General features: G+C 39.1%; 1 protein-coding gene across 5 annotated transcripts in view; it reads right to left on the bottom strand.

Moving 5' to 3' along the window:
• The window catches only part of TXNDC16 (thioredoxin domain containing 16), a 96,389-nt gene that overhangs the window by 34,318 nt on the left and 41,690 nt on the right, over positions 1 to 20,381 (bottom strand). For all 5 annotated transcript variants that reach the window (XR_009867202.1, XM_062204583.1, XM_062204585.1 and 2 more), the window contains 4 exons: positions 16,848 to 16,998; positions 9,695 to 9,861; positions 9,255 to 9,315; positions 3,131 to 3,254 (listed from right to left, as the gene is read on the bottom strand). Coding sequence is in view for 4 of the 5 variants with exons in the window: in XM_062204583.1 (XP_062060567.1) it covers positions 3,131 to 3,254; positions 9,255 to 9,315; positions 9,695 to 9,861; positions 16,848 to 16,998 (503 nt within the window). In the remaining variant the exon portion in view is untranslated. The remainder of the gene's footprint in view (positions 1 to 3,130; positions 3,255 to 9,254; positions 9,316 to 9,694; positions 9,862 to 16,847; positions 16,999 to 20,381) is intronic.

The following is a 20,381-nucleotide window of genomic DNA, read 5'->3' as shown; positions in this document are numbered from 1 at the left end:
GAAGCTGTTGCCTGTGATGCTGGCATCCCATATGGGTGCCAGTTTGTGCCCTGGTTGCACCACTTCCAATCCAGGTCCCCATTAATGTGGCTGGAAAAGCACATTAGTGCTTCAGACTCGAGACATGGGAGACCAGCTCCTGGCTCCAGCCTGGCCCAGCCATGCCCTGGTCATTGGAGCCATTTGGGGAGTGAACCAATGAATGATCTCTCTCTCTCTCTCTCTCCCTTCCCCTCCCTTCCTCCCTCCTTCCCTCCCCCCCATAACCCTGCCTTTCAAATAAATAAATAATCTTTAAAAAGAAGAGGAAGAACAACAACCACAACACAGAGACAGCAGCACCAAAAGGCCAATTAGGGCCACAGAGTCAGGAAGCCACGTAAGGGGTGTGGCCACAGGAAACCTTGAAACAGGCAACTCTGGCTGAGGAGAGGAATCTTAGTAAACAGAGTCCCCTGACTCCGAAGGCTGGGGCATACACACCATAATAAGAAAGAAGCAGGGAGCAGGAAGGCAGAACACAGGCCTACCCACGTATGACAATGCTACAGACAGGAGCTCTGGAGAGGAACAGAAGCAGTTCCAGCCTCTGCATAGCAGAAAAGAACTCTGTTTAGTTCAAACCAAGAAGCTGGTCACTGGTAACAGTTAAAGCCCTTATTAAGCTTATAAAACAGATTTCAACCACAGTAACGCATAGCCATCTGAAAGCGTATGTAAATTACTTCCTTCTTGGAGCTCATGACAATGATTCTACAGAAAACATTCAAGTATTTACTAAATGGGATATAAAAATGAACAAGACATAATCCCTGATACTACTGGAGAAGAGAGAAAAGTAAACGAGCAATGACAGAACAGGATTAAAGTTATCAAAGAACTATTGGGAAGGATAATAAATGAGATTTCACACTACAATGTTTAAGTTCCGGTCAAGGCTCTACCGCATGCCATTGGTGTGACCTTGAGTGGACCTCTTAACTCCCTGCAAACACAGACTTTTCATCTATGAAATGAAGGTAGCATCAGCTAAGAAACAGGGTAACAACTGATGTAAATAATGTTTGGGGGTGGGGCTGGGCTGTGGCAGAGCAGGAAAAGCTACCGCCTGCAGTGCCAGTATCCCATATCCATGATTGTTCGAGTCCCGGCTGCTCCACTTCTGATCCAGCTCTCTGCTATGGGAAAGCAGGAGAAGATGGCCCAACTACTCGGGTCCCTGCACATGTGGGAGACCTGGAAGAAGCTCCAGGCTCCTGGCTTTGGATCAGCCCAGCTCCAACCGCTGCAGCCATTTAAGGAGTGAATCAGTAGATGGAAGACCTCTCTCTCTCCACCTCTACCTCTATAACTCTGCCTTTCAAATAAATAAATAAATCTTTAAAAAAATATATTGTGTGGGGGGAAAGCCTTGAAAACCACAGAACACTCCATAAATATAAGCAGTAAGAGCAACAAAATAAACAGCCATAACTGGTGAGAAGTACTTGTTCCCTATACCATTAATAATCAGACTTATTTATAGTGACAAAGATAACAATATATTAAATTATGAATTATAGTGTTGTGGCCTCTGCATAGGGTCTGTAAGTATGGCACAGGCCATGAGGGCTGAACAAACTGATTTGGAGGATGAAGGCACAGGTGTAGAAGGCTAGAAGCTGAGGGTCACATCACATAAGGGCAGGCATTTGGTGGAGCTGTAAAGACACCAACTGGGACTCCCACATCCCATAGAGGAGTGCCTGGGTTAAAGTCCCAGCTAAAGCTCCTGCCTCCAGCTTTCTGTTAATGTTCACGCTGGGAGGATGCAGGTGATGATGAAGCAGCTGGGACCCTCATGGGAGATCCAGACTGAGCTCCCAACTTGTGGTGCAGCCTGGTCCGCTCCATAGCTGTTGTGGGTATTTGGGGAGTGAACCAATGGATGGAAGTGTGTGTTCTATCTCAAATAAATTGTCTTAAAAAAAAATCAAACTAAATAAAAGATAGCATCCTTACATTTTTTTACCTAATCAGTCTGACAAAGTGTGATTCAAAATAAATGTTTCTATATATCAGCTACCATAAATCACAGAAAATATATGGTATTTGTCTTTTTGGGTCTGGCTTATTTCACTAAGCATAAGGGTCTCCAGTTACAACCATTTTGTTCCAAAAGACAGAATTTTATTCTTTTTTTTTTTTTTAATGTGGCTGAGTAGTATAGAGTACAAAAAACCTGAATGTATAAGGTTGAAATTGGCATCTTATGATTTGATTATTATTCATAGCCCTTGTCCACATTCCTGTGGTACAGTGGTCTTTCTATTTTTTACTTGTTGAACATTATAATATAATATCATTAATATATTATAATCCCATTAAGCCTATTTTTTGTGTGTATGTGTGTGTGTTTTGTTTTGTTTTGTTTTCAACAGGAGGAGTGGACACTGAGAGAGACAGAGAGAAAGGTCTTCCTTTTTTGCCGTTGGTTCACCCTCCAATGGCCGCTGCGGCCGGTGAATCTCGCTGATCCGAAGCCAGGAGCCAGGCGCTTCTCCTGGTCTCCCATGCAGGTGCAAGGCCCAAGGACCTGGGCCATCCTCCATTGCCTTCCCGGGCCATAGCAGAGAGCTGGCCTGGAAGAGGGGCAACCGGGACAGAATCCGGCGCCCCGACCTGGACTAGAACCCGATATGCCGGCGCTGCAGGAGGAGGATTAGCCTATTGAGCCGCAGTGTCGGCAAGCCTATGTTTTTTTAAATATTTATTTATTTATTTGAAAGTCAGAGTTACAGAGAGAGAGAGAGAGGGAGACAGAGAGAGAGGTCTTCCATCCGCTGCTTCACTCCCAAGTTGTAAGCCTGTGATTTTAAAGTAAATTCTAAGTATGTTATCACAAAAATTAGAAGAAAAAAAAAAAAACAGAAAGGAAGGAAGAAGGAGGGAGGGATGGGGCAAGGGAGTACTGTTATGTTTTTATAGCTGTACTATGAAATTTGTCTTCTTTGTATTAAAAAGAAAAAGTTCTGCAGGTTCTGCAGGGTCATGAATGTGAACACATGCTGTGAGAGTTAATGACTGGAAATCTGACTCATCTCATGGGCACTGGACAGGAAAACGGTTGGCAAGCACTGCAACGTATTACCTATATCTGGGCCTTCCACATCATCTTCTCCATCTTCTTGTTTTTCCTCTATGTGCACACTGTTTTCCACGTGTGATATTATTGAGTCAACATCATGTAACACTAAAAATTCCACGGGTACTCCCTAGAAATATGTTACATTTTTAATGACTAAAATAGAGCATTTTAATAGAAAATATTTGAATTGACACTAAAATGAAAATAAACCTATGAACTTCAATTTCAAAATTAAACTAAAAAGGAAATTAATTCACAATTACTATTTAAACAAAAGCATCCAAAGCATCCTTTATATAAAGATAGTTCAAACTACTGAAAAAGATGGCTTAAAAACAAAGTCTCATGTGGTTCTTGTCACAACTGCAATATACTATGATCTATGAAACATTTTACAGCAAGCCTTATCTCAAAATAATGGCATTTTATAATGGAGAAAATTAGTTTTCTGTGCCCCAAGTCAACAATCAAATGTGGTATCATTAAGTAAAGAAAACAGACATCATGGGGCTGGTGTGGTGGCATAATGAGTTAAGCCACCACCTGTGACACCAACATCAAATATAGTCACCAGTTCTTCTCCAAGCTGCTCCACTTCAAATCCAGCTCCCTGCTAATGGCCCATGTGCTTGGGCTCCTGCACCCACATGGGAGACTTGGATGAAGCTCCTGTGTCCTGGTTTCAGCCTAGCCCAGGTCCAGCTGTTGGGGGCATTTGGGGAGTGAACCAGTGGATGGAAGATTCAGTCTCTTTCCCTAATTCTCCCTCTCTAACTCTGCCTTTCAAATAAATCTTAAAAAAAAAAAAAAAAAGACACCATGCACACTTTCAGACAATGTATCATGTTTAAAATCTAGCTCTATCAACTATTCTTACCTAAAACATTTAATGGAACTAATGATGCCATATCTAACTTCTTGTTTATAGAAAATACAAGGGAACAGAAACAAGATAGACCAAAACAAAAGGAGACAAATGCAGAATATGGAAAACCGACCTAATTTATACAAAAAGTCATTGTCAAAGGAAAGAAAGGGGGGCTTTAAGATATTGGATCTTAAATTCCACTGGTATTTCCTAGACAAATGTTAATTTTTAATGACTAAAATAGAGCAAAGCATTTTTTTTTGACAGGCAGAGTTAGACAGTGAGAGAGAGAGAGAAAGGTCTTCCTTTGCCATTGGTTCACCCCCTCAAATGGCCACTGCGGCCAGCATGCTGCGCTGATCCAAAGCCAGGAGCCAGGTGCTTTCTCCTGGTCTCCCATGCGGAAGCAGGGCCCAAGCACTTGGGCCACCCTCCACTGCCTTCCCGGGCCACAGCAGAGAGCTGGCCTGGAAGAGGGGCAACTGGGACAGAATCCGGTGCCCCAACCAGGACTAGAACCTGGGGTGCTGGTGCCACAGGCAGAGGATTAGCCAAGTGAGCCGCGGCACCGGCCGAGCAAAACATTTTAATATTAAGATATTTTAGTTGACACAAAAATAAAGCTAAACCTTGGGACTTCAATTTTAAATTTAAACAAAACAAGGAAATTAACAATTATTCTGCGAATGGATTTAGGACATCTATCACATACAATTAATAATCCCAAACACCATCCAAAGAAAATAATTTTAGGATGAGAAAATCTGAATATAGACTGGCTTGGAGATTAGGCTATGACATTAAAAAATATTTGTTAAGTATTTTATGATATAGATATGTTTATCTAGATTGGATATTATATATATATTAAAACATCACAAGGTATCTCACAAATATGTGCTATTTTTATGTTAAAATTTTTTTAAAGATTTATGTTTAATTTTAAGTATGGGAATGAGGTTATGATTATATTCAGGAAAAGTAACAAAGTTTTCAGACATTCACGTTAAATACTGATGGTGAGAATGTCTTGTCACGACATCTGTAACATTCCTTGAAACATTAAAAAAAAAGATTGTAGGGTCCACACTGTGCCATAGGAGGTTAAGCTTCCACCTATGGCGCTGGCATCCCATATGGGCACCAGTTCAAGTCCCAGCTGCTTCACTTCTGATCCAGCTCCCTGCCAACGCACCTGGGAAAGTAGCAGAGGGTGACCTAAGCGCTTGGGCCCCTGTACCCACGTGGAAGAAGCTCCTGGCTCTGGCTTCAGATCAGCCCAGCTCAGGCCGTTGGGGCCATATACTCAGTGAACCAGCAGATGGAAGACCTCTCTCTGCCCCTCTCTCTATCTGTAACTCTGCTTCTCAAATAAATAAATCTTTTTCGAAAAATATTGTAAATGAAGCAAATATGGCAAAATGTTAATTAATGGCCACATATCTATTCATTCCATTTTTCATTCTACTTTTTGGTATTTTTCTTTTCATAATGAAAGGTTTAAGAAAGGAATAAAAAGGACTTAAAAAAAAAACAAACCACTCCCCTTGACAGGCCTCTGCACTATGTTCTCTCCTTCTAGAACCCCCTACCAGGCTTACTGACACTTTTCAGTGACTTTAATTCAGTTTTCTCCATGGCCCTGTATGACACATCACTGTATGACAATCTAACTACACTTTTTCTCTCTCTCTTGACACTGAAATATCAGCTCCCTGAAGGCAACCACTTGTTTGGTTCATGGCTGTCTTCTTAGAGTCTAGTACTGCACTTAAAACAAAGTCGGAACGTAATGAGTATTTACTGAATGAACTTGGCTCACGTTATTAATACTTAATGCTACTTGGCCCGTGTGCCAGATAGGCATTTAACATTAATTCATTTAATTTGCTCATTTAACACTTTTAAGTAGTTATCATCTCAACTTCATAATGGAAAAAAATGGAGACAGAAGTAATATATTTAGTTATAAAATTAGATTAGAACCAGACAGTATGATTCTAAGGCATAAAGTTTTCACACTATATTGCTGATCATGGACATGAAGCAAAAAAATATCTGAGGTGCCCATAACATGCTAACAGAAATGTCTTACACCTCTTTCCATACATTATAAAGCTTGTAAAGTAGTAACAGGTGTGTATGAGAGGTCTGTACAAAGTTCATGGAAGATTATGAAAAAACTATGAATGGATTTTAAGTCTCTGTAGCAAAATAATCCTTCAATTCCATTTTCCAGGATCACTGTGAAGTACCTTCATAAAATCCTATCTGTGCAAAAAGTACTGCTATGTAAGGACCCTCCAAACCATTGTCAGGAGAGGAAGCAGAAACAAACATGGAAGGGACAACTACATAACCTCGGGATTGACATTACTGCCCCGATGAGCAGGTTAAAAAAAAAAAAAAAAAAGTACACTGTATTAAAGGAATTTATAGAAGAATTCATTCTAGTCTTTACAGAACACCTCTTCACAGGGGTAACAATCTAACAGGCAAGCTATCTTACCGCATATTATGCAAAATTTACTTATTTATTTGAAAGGCAGGGTGACAAACAGAGATTTCCATCTGCTGGTTCACTTCGCAAATGGACACAACAGACGGGGCTGGGCCAGGCTGAAGCCAGGAGGCAGGAGCTCCATCTGGGTCTCAACATAGATGGCAAAGGCTCAAGTAGTTGGGTCATCATCTGCTGCCATCCAGGCACACTAGCAGGAAACTGGATTGGAAGCTGAGCAGCCAAGGCTTGAACCAGCACTCTGACACTGGATGGCCCTCAAAATTGTTTTCAATATATTTTAACAGTTTAAGACATCAAAATGGACAACCAGCATGAACTTTATTTCTTCAATTAAACCTATTTCACACTAACAAGTACTGTTATTTCTTACTTAAGATTCTTTATCTGCTATCAAAAAATGGCTAAGAATCTACATTTACTCTTCCTAATACGTGACCGTGGTTGCCCCATACTATCAATTATTTCAATCACAATATGGCTTACAAAGTATCTGATCATTTGGTCTCATAAAATTTCTTCTAAATCAAAAGGGGAGGTTTTATACCTATTTCACAAATGAGAAAACTGAGCCTTGGAGAAGGTATTTCATTCATCTGCTCCAAGAACTAGAAACGCACAGAATCCAAGTTTTCTAACCATTCATTAACTCAATATTCCTATAGTAGATTTAGATTTACGCAAGAGTGTTTAGTCTGACAGACACTAAACATATCAACCAACTTTTTAGTACATTTACATAGTATTTATAAGACTTTAAAAAAGAAAAAATAGCTTTGAGAGGAAAAGGACATTAACAAATACACAAAGGAAATAAAAACAGCTAAACATTTTTAAAAAGTTCAACTTTACCAACAATCAGACATGCAAATTGAAGCAGGAACTTTTTTGTCCATAGGAAAAAATATTTATAAGACAGTCATGTGGGGCTGCTGTGCCACAATAGGTAAAGCCGTCAACTGCAGCGACGCCATCCCATCCACTTCTGATCCACCTCCCTGCTAGTGTGCCAGGGGAAACAGCAGAAGATGGCCCAAGAGTTTGGGCCCCTGCACCCATGTGGGAGACCCAGAAGAAGCTCCTGGCTCCTGGCTTCAGTACGGCCCAGTCTCAGTCATTTGTGGAGTGAACCAGCAGATGGAAGATTCTCATCTTCATTCACATTCTTATTCTCCCCCACCCCCACCAACTCTGCCCTTCATATAAATAAATAAATCTTTTTAAATGACAGTAATGCTCAGTATTGGCAAAGAAATATAAGAAACAAGGAATTCCAAATCCTGATGGTAAAAATAAAACTTTTTGGAGGGCAATTTGACAACCTATTTTAAATGTCATAAAAATTTCTACTTCCTTTGACAGAGTTCATTTTGAGAAATTCTGACAAAGGGAAAAATCAATGATGTTCAAAATAATTTACAAAAGCAAGCATTATATAACAAAAGCAAATGATTAAATACGATTTCTGGTTAAAACCAGCATATCTAGTCTGATCTTAATTTTCTTTAAAATGCGTGTGGGGGGGAATACACCAGTATATATACTTCTGTACATACATGAAAAGAGCTTCAAAGGGTTTCTGGAAAACTGAATTCAAAGATAACACAAATTTCTATGAACTTTTTAAAGATCTTTGAAATTTACTTATAGGAACAGGGGGAAAGAGAAGGATTATTTAGTCTTTTTTTTTTTTTTTTTGTACCTCTCAAGGACAAGTATTTGAGAGTCCCTAAATAGTAATATCAGAGGGCTGGCACTGCCACGTAGCAGGTTAAGCCACCATATATGATGCCAAAAAGCCTTATGAGTGCAAGTTCAAGTTCTGACTGCTCTGCTTTCAATCCAGCTGCCTGCTAATACATCTGGGAAAGCAGCAGCAGATGGCCCAGGTACATGGACCCCTGCAACCCACACAGGAGAAAGGATGGAGTTCCTACCTTTTGCTTTCAGCCTGGCCCAGTTCTGTCCATTGCAGCCATTTGGGGAGTGAACCAGTGGGTGGAAGAGCTTTCTCTCTCTCTCTCTCTTTCTCTCTCTCTCTCTCTCTCTCTCTCTCTGACTGTGTGTGTGTATGTGTGTGTCACTCTGCCTTTCAAATAAATTTTTAAAAATCTTAAAACAAGAAGTAATAATACTGGTTGCACACACAGTATCAAATACTTCTATTACTGTATTACAAAGCTTTTAATGTATACAAAGAGTTGTAAAACATTTCATTAGCATGAAAAAAAAACAATGCCAACAGCAATTATATTTTTAAAAATATTTACTTGAAAGAGTGACAGAAGGCAATGGAGGGGCAAAAGGAAGGAGGAAAAGGAGAGGGGAGGGAGACAGAAACAGGCATCAATCTTCTACCCACTTGGTCATTCCCCAAGGTATACAATAACCAGGCCTGGGCCAGGCTGAAGCCAACCTGGTCTAACCTGGTCCCTCCCCAACATGGGTGGCAGGGGCCCAAGTACTTGGGCCATCTTCCACTGCCTTCCCAGATGTTTTAGTAGGAAGCTGGATCAACAGTGAACAGCAGGCACTTGAGTAAGCACTCTGATATGGGATGCTGGTGTCCCAAGTGTTAGCTTAACCTACTGTACTTTGGTACACTGGCCCCAGCAATGATCTCTGAATACCACCAGTTTATAGATTTTTTTCTATAATAAACATATATTACTTCAGAACCATGTGCATTAATTTTCTTTAAACAGGCAGACTTTTAGATCAATACAAAAACAACTAACCTTTTCTGCTCTTTTGAAGACCACATTAGCATGTTGAGGAATGTTCACTTCCAGAGAGTCTCTTTTTCAAAACAGAAACAAACAGTTTATATTGCTAATCTGAAGACGAATAACCATGCAGGATGCCCGTGTAAACTAGTAAGCTTTTATACTAAAAGGTGCTTACGGAAAAGATCAACATTTAGTGAGTTTGAGGAATTTTACATATAAATACAAACTAGATGTTCTAGTCTCCCTCTTAAGCTATATCGTCATATAGCAAAGAAGGTTTAAATTTTGATTTTCATCAACTTCACATCAATATGCAGACTTCAGCTCAGCAGTCAGTTCCAACTCTGTTGGAATCTATTAGAGATTTTGTTTATAAGGGATTAGATTATCAAATTTAAAAATGAGAAGAATATTAGTGTTTTGCTAGAGATAGGGAGTATTTAAGATACCTTAACAAGAGTAGAACTCCTGCTTTTCCCAGAAGACGCCAAGCCACCCATTCTGCAGTTCTTTTATCAGCTTCATATGTAGCTTGTTGGCTAACAATGAAAACCAGTGGCAGGCCTAGTTGGAAATGAACTGTTGAAACATGTTGAGGATCTTCAGCCACTTCTGTCTTCATTAAACAGAAAGGACATAAAGTTTTCAATGTGTGACAATAAAGTTGCAACATTTGGATTTAACCCCCTTAATTCTTACAAACAAAGTTACAAATAAAAAGCAAGTCTGTGAAATAAGTCCAGCTTTAACAAAAGTCATCTCATAATTTCCTAAATTTAGTGCTTTCAATACACCTGTGAATCAGTAGTTTAAACACTGGAAACATAAAACAGTAAAACATAAAACTACAATCATAAGAAATACACATATTATAAGGGCAAATCAATAAAGCAGTGTGGTACAAATAGAAATAAAATATTACAAAGAGAATAGATAACTAAAGACTAAACCCTTTCATTTGAGAATTTAACATATAGGTAAGTGGCACATTGCAAAATAACAAGGATTATCTGAGTTAAAACAGCAGATTAAACATAAAAAAACATCTAATTTATTTCACTCCATTCAGAAATCCGAGGAAAACTACAGGAGTAGGATTAAAAAAAAAAAGACATAAACACACATATGTGGAGAAAAGAAAAGAGGAAAGGCAGTCCATTTTTAGAAGCTGGAAAAAAAAGAGTAATATCTGATTTAAAAGATTCTACAAAGCAAAACCAAGGGAAAGCTAAGAAACACACTAATCTTAACTGCTGAATTCTAAAATTGCTTACTAACAGTCAACATCTGATATATCTGGAACTGGAAAATGACAGGAAGATCTAAAGTAAGAAAGATTAAGTCAGGGGGAGAGCGGCAAGATGGCAGAATAGGAAGGGAGCACACTATTAGTCTGGGGGAGAGACAGTTTAATAAAAGTGGAGAAACTGCAGGGTCAAGGAAGAGTAGGGGAAGAAATAGCAGAGGAAACTCTTCCGGAACTAGTGATTCACAGTGGACCTGCGTGGAGAGCGTGGGAGCCCAAGTTCGGGACACCAGCGGCAGACTCAACACACCAGCGCTGGAACGCGAGGTGAGCCGAACCTCAATAGCCCGAGACACCAGCGGGCAAGCGGAAAGAGGAGACTAGAGGGAACGAGGCTTGAAACTCCGTGGGGAAAAGTTCACCAGGCTAACTAGAAGAGAGAGAGGAAAAAAAAAAAAAGTGACTGATACGGACACAAGTTTCTCTCTCTCCGCTCACCCCTCAAAGGTGAGCAAGACAAAGAGCAGGCGCCATTTTGACATACGTCATAAGCAGGGCGACCTCAGGTCTGCACCAGCCTTGAGCCTAGCAGAAAAACCTGACTCTGGGGGGAGGGGTGAAATAACAGGAGATTAGCATCTAACTTGGCAACCCAGTGGGAGACTGCAGGAGAATTGGAGCCCACACTGAGGGCAGCACAGATTCCCTGTGTGGTCCTTGGGAAAGAGCTTCTGATCTCTGGCTCCAGTGGGTATATCATTTGCCTGCTAACTACCTCCAATTACGTTCAGCTGTGCAGAATTACTTCCCTTTTGAATCAAAAAAAGAAAGAACGAAAGAGAGATTTACCACACCTAACCTGGGAGTGTCATCTTTGACACACCCTCAACCCCGAGGAACCAAACACAGCTCTCAGTCCACCCTCATCTCAAGCCTCTAAGGCTCCACCAAAGGCAGACAGTCCACTTAATATAGAGCCATAGTGTAACAAGAAAAAACACCACAGTGAAGAAACCAAATATCTCCAACATGCCAAACAACAAATGCAAAAACCAAGCTAACAAGAACAAGGAAGACACTATGACGCCCCCAAATGAAAACGACACCCCAATTCAAGATTATGAAGATGATGAGATCGAAGAAATGCAAGAAGCGGATCTCAAAAAATTGATAAGAACATTAAGAAGTTCTCAAAAACAAATTCTTGAACTACAGAAATCCTTAGTGGACAAGATAGAAAATCTCTCTCATGAAAATGAAATATTAAGGAGGAATCAAAATGAAATGAAACGACTAGTGGAACAAGAAACTCTGATAGTGACGAGAAATCATAATGAAATGAAGAATTCAATAGATCAAATGACAAACACATTAGAGAGCCTTAAAAACAGAATGGGCAAAGCAGAAGAGAGAATATCAGACTTAGAAGACAGAGAACAGGAAAGGAAACAGGCAAACCAAAGAAAAGAAGAAGAAATTAGAAATCTAAAAAATATTGTCGGGAATCTACAGGATACTATTAAAAAACCCAACATTCGGGTTCTAGGAGTTCCTGAAGGCATGGAGAGGGAGAAAGGATTAGAAGGCATTTTCAGTGAGATACTAGCAGAAAATTTCCCAGGTTTGGAGAAGGACAGAGGCATCTTAGTACAGGAAGCTTATAGAACCCCTAATAAACATGACCAAAAGAGATCCTCACCACGACATGTTGTAATCAAACTCACCACAGTGAAACATAAAGAAAAGATCCTAAAAGGTGCAAGAGAGAAACGTCAGATCACTCTTAGAGGATCTCCAATTAGACTCACAGCAGACTTCTCATCAGAAACCCTACAAGCTAGAAGGGAATGGCGAGACATAGCCCAGGTACTAAGAGAGACAAACTGCCAGCCCAGAATATTATATCCTGCAAAGCTCTCATTTGTGAATGAAGGTGAAATTAAGACTTTTCATAGCAAACAGAAACTGAAAGAATTTGTTGCCACTCATCCTGCCCTGCAAAAGATGCTTAAACATGTGTTACACACAGAAACACAGAAACATGGTCATCAATATGAAAGAAGGTAAAGGAAGGAAACCTCACAGCAAAAGATCACAGGAAGCTCAATTTCTCTTTGACATAGAATTAAACTCTGATGCTCTGTTAAAGCAATGTGTTAAAGTAATCTATTATGTTCTCTTGATGTCTGTTAAATTCTAATTGTTCAAAAACAGCTGAATTTTTATTAAGAGCTATGGGTTATTTAAATATGTGCTTATTTTCAAAGATTTGAATAATCACCTTGTAACAATGATCAGATTTGGTCTATGTTATGTCATGATTTTAAGGAATCTTATTTCAACCAGATATTTTGGATTTTGAGCCTTCTTGGCATTCTTGACAGGCATTCAAAAAATCAAAGTTTCAAACAATCTGGACTCTAAAATTTCCAGTAAATCCTGGACTTTGGTTTTTCCAGTTTGGGCCCAACTGAAAAAATTGAAGGACCTATGTCTCTCATCTTATAGAGACACCAACTAATCAGGCTATTTGGATTATAGTAGAAGTACTGTCAAGATGTGACGTGGTACCAAATTTTAAGTTTCTATAATGGAAAATGCTATTAATACAAATGTTTGAGAATTAAAAAGTCTAATGATCTTGTGTTACTAGAAATGATAGTTATCTTAATGAGAAAGCCCCAGAGGCCTAAATGGTTAAATACTTGTAAAATCCTACAGGTGCTTTCAAAAATACTGCGAAGTAAGCAAGTGCCTCTTGTTGGTTGATGAGTTTATAATTTTAAACATGGCGACTTAAAGTCTTTTGTCATCCACAGTTATATATGATTTGCTGCTCATAAAACTAAAGCGTTGTTGGTTCTGTGTTTAGCTGTCCTCCTATAGGTTCCTATGGACTTTTTCCAGCCACTTCTATTGTATTCAGTACTTTGGGATGGCTCTGTAAACAGATGAAGCCAATAATGTATTAACAGTACCAACTGAGAGAAAGTATGGTTAACTGAGGTTACTAAAAACAAAAAGCAATTCAAATCAATTGACAATCTACAAAAAGAGTTAAAGATTTTAAAAGCTATTATTAAAATTGCTATATTGGTCCATTATGTTATGTTATATGTGTGTACATATTGTATGTCCACATGGGGAAATTTTATTAAGAGTTTTATTTTAAATGGCTTATAGATAAGATTGTCCATAAATTTAAGCTGCTAAAATCAAAGATACATTTTAATTTGTGGGACCTGAATCTGTGTATCATATGTTTTAAAATTGTTGGTAGGAAGAAACTAAAAACATTTTAGATGGTTGTGCTTAAGTTTACTGGTTAAACAAACTACACCATGTTAGATATTTAAGAGGTGTTTCCAAATACATGATTCTTAAAATTTATAGAAGGCATTGGACCTTCTGGTAAATGTTTTCTTAAGTTGTTATCCAATGGTTGAAACTGTTTGCTAAGTATTCATGTGATATTGCTATTGTCAGCAAGCGATCTAGGACTTGCTCCCTCATTTCTCTATTCTAAGCCCAACTTGTTCTTTCATTTCTCTATTCTCTTCAAGGTAGGAAACTAATTCTATTATGAAGGAATCTGTAGGACGCACAATTTAATCTTTAGACCTTATAAAAGAGATGGCTAACATTTTTCTGTAATAGCATAGCCAAAATAAGAACTTAAATAATAATCTCATAGCTAGATTCACTTCACCATCAGCGAAGTATACAGTAAGTAGAAAAAAACCTCCCTTTCAGACCAAAGGGAAAGAAAGTTTTAAAGTGAGAATATAATTTTCCTCATGGGCATTGTCTACCTTAGAAAAACTACTACAGAACATGCCTGTGACTATAGACTTGTAGTTCAGGCCACCGAAGATTAGAGATGGGACACGGGCACTCCCTTGACTTGCATCCTCTGGTCTGCTTTAACACAAACCAGGAGGAAAAGAAAGCTAGGCATCAGAAGCAATGGGTGGCAGGCCTATTAATGGCTGATCTGTACAGTGATCTGCCCTCAAGGAGACCCAACAGGCCAGTCCACTGCAGTGGCTTTCAATGTGGTAAGCCTGGGCTTCAGCAGAAGTCAGCTTGTGAAGAGCCCTGGCAGCTCTGCCAAGAGTTGGATCACTGGAAATGGACCTGCCCTGGAGTCGAAGGATGCCCAGGTCAGAGCCACAGATCTTATTGGCTCTAAGCTGAAAAGCCCTTCACTCAGCCCAACTTCCAAAGTGACCACTGCAGCTGAGGGGATGGTCAAGTAGGGTCAGCAACATTGCAGACAGAACTCTAAATTTCTTGTTAGAGATGCCACCTGCCTTTACCTGGCCAGCTCTCCTCTCAGGCCAGCCAAGTAATGAAAGTCAACAGAGTGCCTTCCCCTAGGAGGTTCACACCTCCCTTAGGATACACCCCATGTGAAGAGATAGATAGGTCTGGGCCTCTGAACTTACAAGGCCTAAAGCCCAACAGATTATTATCAAGCCCCTTCTATCAGGTTCTATTTGCCTCTCAATCAGAAAAATTACTTGTAGCTTAGACAGCACCTTTCTTAGCTCCTCTAATAATGACTCTGTCCTTTGTTCTAGACCCTGTCTAGCATACTTGGGCCTCATTCCTTTGTAATAATAACCTCTACTCTACCACCAATGGCTCTACTCCCAACCTGTGTGTACTGATGGTCCTCTTCCCCACTTAATGCTGTATAATTGTTCAAACCTGGTAAATGCCACTCTTAGGATCATTGGTTACTATCCTCACCCTGTCTTTTATGACCTTGTCTAAATATGATCAGAGTCGGCAAACTTGGAAGGCTTCCATAGCCTTGGCAACTCATGACGACAGCCTAGGGTGGTTACTGGCGCCATAAACTAGAGTGTCAATTTGTTGGGTCAACAACAGGAGCCACTGTGCACTTGCTCCTCATGTGGGATCTCTGTCCTTAATGTGCTGTACATTTTGATTTGATGCTATAACTAGTACTCAAACAGTATGTTTCACTTTGTGTTTCTATGTGGGTGCAAACTGTTGAAACCTTTATACTAAATTGATCTTCTGTATATAAAGAGAATTGAAAATGAATCTTGATGCAAATGGAAGGGGAGAGGGAGCGGGAGAGGGGAGGGTTGCAGGTGGGAGGGAAGTTATGGGAGGGGGAAGCCATTGTAATCTATAAACTGTACACTGGAAATTTATATTCATTAAATAAAAGTTAAAAAAACAAAAACAAAAACAAAAAAAACCTCCATCCAAGAACCCAGGAGAAGGACAGGAGTTCAGCACAGTGAATAAGATGCCTCTTGGAACATCTGCATCCCATTTCAGAGAGCCTGGGTTCAAGTTCCAGACGCCAATGTGCATCCTGGAGGCAACCAGTAATGATTCAAGTAGTTGGATAGCTGCCTCCCATGTAGAAGACCTGCTTTGCATTTTTAGCTCCTGGCTTCAGCCTGGCCAAGCCCTACCTGTTGTGGGCATTTGGGGTGTAAACCAGTGGATGGGAGATCTCTGTCTTTGTGTCTGCCCTTCAAATTTATTTAAAAAAAAAAAAAGTTCCATAATCCCATTGGCTTCTTATCAATCTCAGTTTTTCCTATTAAATTCAAATAGGTTAAATAGAATACTTCATATTCTAAAGTTTGTAACATATACAATATGGTGTGTCCATGAATCCATTCAGCCCTCTGTCTCTATGTAATTATTATGGATGTGGAATAACTGGTATGTTGACCATTTAACAGTTAATTTCTGAATGATGAGATTAGGTGACTTTTAAAAAAAATTATAGAGTTTACTGCAGTATTTGTACTACTGGTGACATACAAGTGTCATTTTTATTTTTAGAAAAAGATACACTGACTGAGAACATCTACTGAAGGTTTACATATGCTTAAGATCCTTCAACCTCCCAAAGAGAAAAGTCAGCTATCACCATCACCTAGTAGATCTCTATAAAATTCTTCCAGGTTAATGCTAAGGAAAGTGAGGCACCAAAAATCCCATGGTTCCAATACTTTACCAACTCTTGAAATGACGATCAAAACAATGAAAGAGGTCTTAACTATGAAATAGTCTTTGTGATGTGTGATCAATCACCAAGAACCAGAGTCCATTTATCTACAATGCTATGTATAAACGGGTTTTGATGCAATAATAAAATAAGGCATTAGAATGCTGTTTCACAAATAGTTTATCTTCTGTTCTACTTTCCACAAGGACATACTCCTAAATCATACAAAATGAAAGAAATACACCCAGGGAAAAGGGAAGAGATATACTCATCTAAATAAAATGCATATCTGTGAATTAAAATGATACATTTTATGCAAAAATTTTCTATTATATTAAACTAAAACACATACCAACAAAGGTGCATTCATTGTCTTAATAAACAGGTGAATGTTCAGTGTAGTCAACGGCTGTTCCATTAGTATTCTTCTACATTCCTGAGTCAAATCCAAGACTAGCTTACAATGAAAAAAATACAGATGTGCATATTCTATTTCCTCAGAGCTGCAAATTAAAAATTAGGGACATATTCATTTAATGAAGTTCAATGTACAACCCTTTTACCATCCAAAAAGGTACAACAAATCTCTTTATCTCTAAGCATTGTAATTTTGAATTAATGTTTTAGTAAAAGCCTAAAAGAATATAATGTAAAAATAAGATAATCAAAATGGACTTGGGCAAAAAAAATGACCAAGGGCATTAAAGAAAATATTTCAACAAATCACATGAGTTGTATAAGGCATTTTTGTCCTGAATTCTTTCATATGGCAGTTTCTAATCACGCTGTAGGCAGGCCTACACAACTCTGTTTTAATAAAAGGCTGTCACCTTGTGGACAGGGAGATTATCTTCTAGTTGCTTTTCTAGAGCTATATTAAATGAAGCTTTGTAACACAAATCTTCTAGGTTTAATTTAAATGCAAAGCTGTTTTGAATAAACTTTAGCAAAAAATATGACTTAAGATAGAAGCCATGTGACAGCTTGTGGGAGTTTGTATCTGAAATATTACAAAACTCAGCAAGTATCTATTTCAAGTTTTGGATTCTCTTCAACATGAGATTTCAAAGATAAACTTATAGTGGGGTAAGGTTTGCCAAAATTAAAATAGCAATTTGAAAATGTCCAGATGGCATTAGTAGGGTTTGGCCAAATAGCATAAAAACTTATTTTTAAAATGTTATTTTAATTCTTGAGACATGATTAAACTCTGTGTTTAGGATTCACTGATTTCAAATTTAATTAAAGTAATTATAATACATTTGATGATTGAAAAAATTATTTAATTCCTACTACACTTTAGGCCCTGTGCTCAAAATAACAGATGAAGATGAACGAGATAATTCAAATTCTTAAAGGACTTTTTTATTAAAATGTAGTTTGTATATGTTATAATACACAAAACCCTATGGGAAACAAAAATATTTCACTCTGCCCCAAGTGGGAAGGAGAGGGAAGGGAAAGCAAAAGGAGGCTGTCACAGAGCTTACACCAACAGGGTGAACAGGAAGCCAGGACAGAAGCCATTTCAAACTAAAGGAACAATACAGCTAAGCACAAAGGACACGTGCAGCTCTTTGAGGGGACCCTGAACACTCATGAGCCACTGCAAGGACAGAGTGGAGCACAGGAAGTCCTGGTGACAGCTGGACTTCACATCAAAACCTTTTCACTAAGAAAACAATGTTGGAAAGTAATTCACTCAGGGACCATACCCTTGCAGGGAGAAGAAACCCAAAAAAAGATGGGAGAAACTTATCAGAAGTTTAGAAGGGTATGCAAGGACCACTCAAATAACTGGATCAACAGTATCATCCCATTTCTCCACATCCAATTCCAAGTTCCTAAGAGACAGGGTGATCTCTTTGCTCAGATTAGTCACCGTCCAGTACTCCCTCTGACTTAACTGACTGCGATATGTGTGAGGCAAGGGCATAAACACATGGTTTAAGAAGGGAAGACAGGGAGGCAGGAGAAAGTACCGGTGTCTCCATGGAATGCTACCTTCAGCGTCACAGTCCCTCCCTGTCCTATCTGCTCCAGGATGATTCCTGCCCATCTTATTATCCATGAATCAACAATAATTAAAATATCTCCAGGGGCTGCTGCTGTGGTATACAGGTAAAGCCGCTGCCTTGCAGTGCTGGTATCCCTTATGGGCACAGGTTCAAGTCGTGGCTGCTCCACTTCTGATCCAGCTCTCTGCTAAGGCCTGAGAAAGCAGAAGAAGGTAACCCAAGTCTTGAGCCCCTGTACCCGTGTGGGAGCCCTGGAAGAAGCTCTAGGCTCCTGGCTTCGGATCAGCCCAGCTTAAGCCCTGTAGCCATTTGGGGAGTGAACCAGCAGATACAAGACCTCTCTCACTCTCTCTACCTCTGCTTCTGTCTCTCCATAACTCTGCCTTTCAAATAAATAAATAAATCTTTAAAAAAAAAACTCCAATAAATACTCAAAAGCAAGTTTAGAAATGTGGTAAGTGCATATTTTTAATTTACATTTTAAGGGAAAAGCAAAAAAATTTCCAAAATAATACTGTAGTTTAGTCTATATCAGAACATATATATTTACATATGTTAGAATATATAAATACCAGAATATATATATATATATATATATATGTATATACATTATATCTTACTGAATAGGATTTGTAAGGCAAGTAATAGAAGCTATACCTTGCCAGTATTTAATCACTTCCTTGCATTTTAAGCATGTCACCATAATTTACAATCACTCATCACCTGAAAAATGTAGACGCTGGTAACACAAAACACAAACAACTGATTTTCAGAGAAGCTGTGGAGCTAGCATGGAGTCACCATTGGATGGGAAACAACGAGGTTTCCCCATGTCCAGGATGGGAAATTGGTAGTCTACAATGGGAGTAGCAAAGGAGCCAGCTAAACAACTGCTTCTTTGATCTTCTGGCGCAATGACTACTCAGGGTGAGCTTTACCATACGACCAGCATAATTCTCTTACAAATAGTAAGCACGCATTAGTTTTATTTAACTCATTAATCAGACAACCAGCAGAATGAAAATTCAGGAAGGAGAGACTAATGGAAAAAGAACAGCTGGTTAATGTCACGCAGAGCAATAAAAATGTACCTTTCTGCGTACGAACTTTCTTATCTGCCTAGTCCCCTCCCTTCAAAACTCACTTCACCTCATCAGTTTTCTAAGTACTAGTCGCTAAATTTACAGAGCTTTAACATGTCAGACCTTTAAACCATCACATAGTATCTGTAATAGTTACACTTTTCTGAGAAGTCAGCAGGACGGCTCATTGAAAGCTCTTGTCTGGCATTTAAAAGTCATAAAATCACCATTTTACCTCAGATTAATTTTCCAGAAGACCATTTAAAGTCAAACTGTAGTCTTTTAAAATGCACTGATTATTCCTTGCGTTGTAAAGTAGTAAAGAAAGGAAAATTTGAATCCTACATTGCCCAATCAGTGAAAAGTAGGCCTCTACTTAGAATGGTAATTCAGAAACCAGACAAAAATAAAAACTGAACTATCATGTTCAACACCCATACCTCAGTACCTTTTGGATTACTATGGCAAAGTAACTTGATAACTCTCAGAGCATCTGGGGAGCTGTGATTTCACCCTCATCTGATCCCGCGGGAGACCTCTCCCCAGAACATCTCACTTGGCATTGTGGAACTCGTCCTGCAGTCAGCCGCACTGCCTCCTTTCATCTTAGTCTAACATCGCTTCTGTATGTTTTCAGACTATGGTGGGGTGGAGGATAATAACGAAGGGCCTGTCAGGTTTCTTTCACAGGTTCACATCTGCCCGTGACTCCTTCAGATAAGCCTATGCTGTCAGAATATAATGGAAATGTAGACAAAGGAATACGAAATAAGTGAACACAAAACT

This window comes from Lepus europaeus, chromosome 11 (genome assembly GCF_033115175.1).
Source record: "Lepus europaeus isolate LE1 chromosome 11, mLepTim1.pri, whole genome shotgun sequence".
Taxonomy (NCBI): domain Eukaryota; kingdom Metazoa; phylum Chordata; class Mammalia; order Lagomorpha; family Leporidae; genus Lepus; species Lepus europaeus.
Note: the sequence above shows the minus strand (reverse complement) of the source record. Positions and strands in the feature narration are given on the sequence as shown.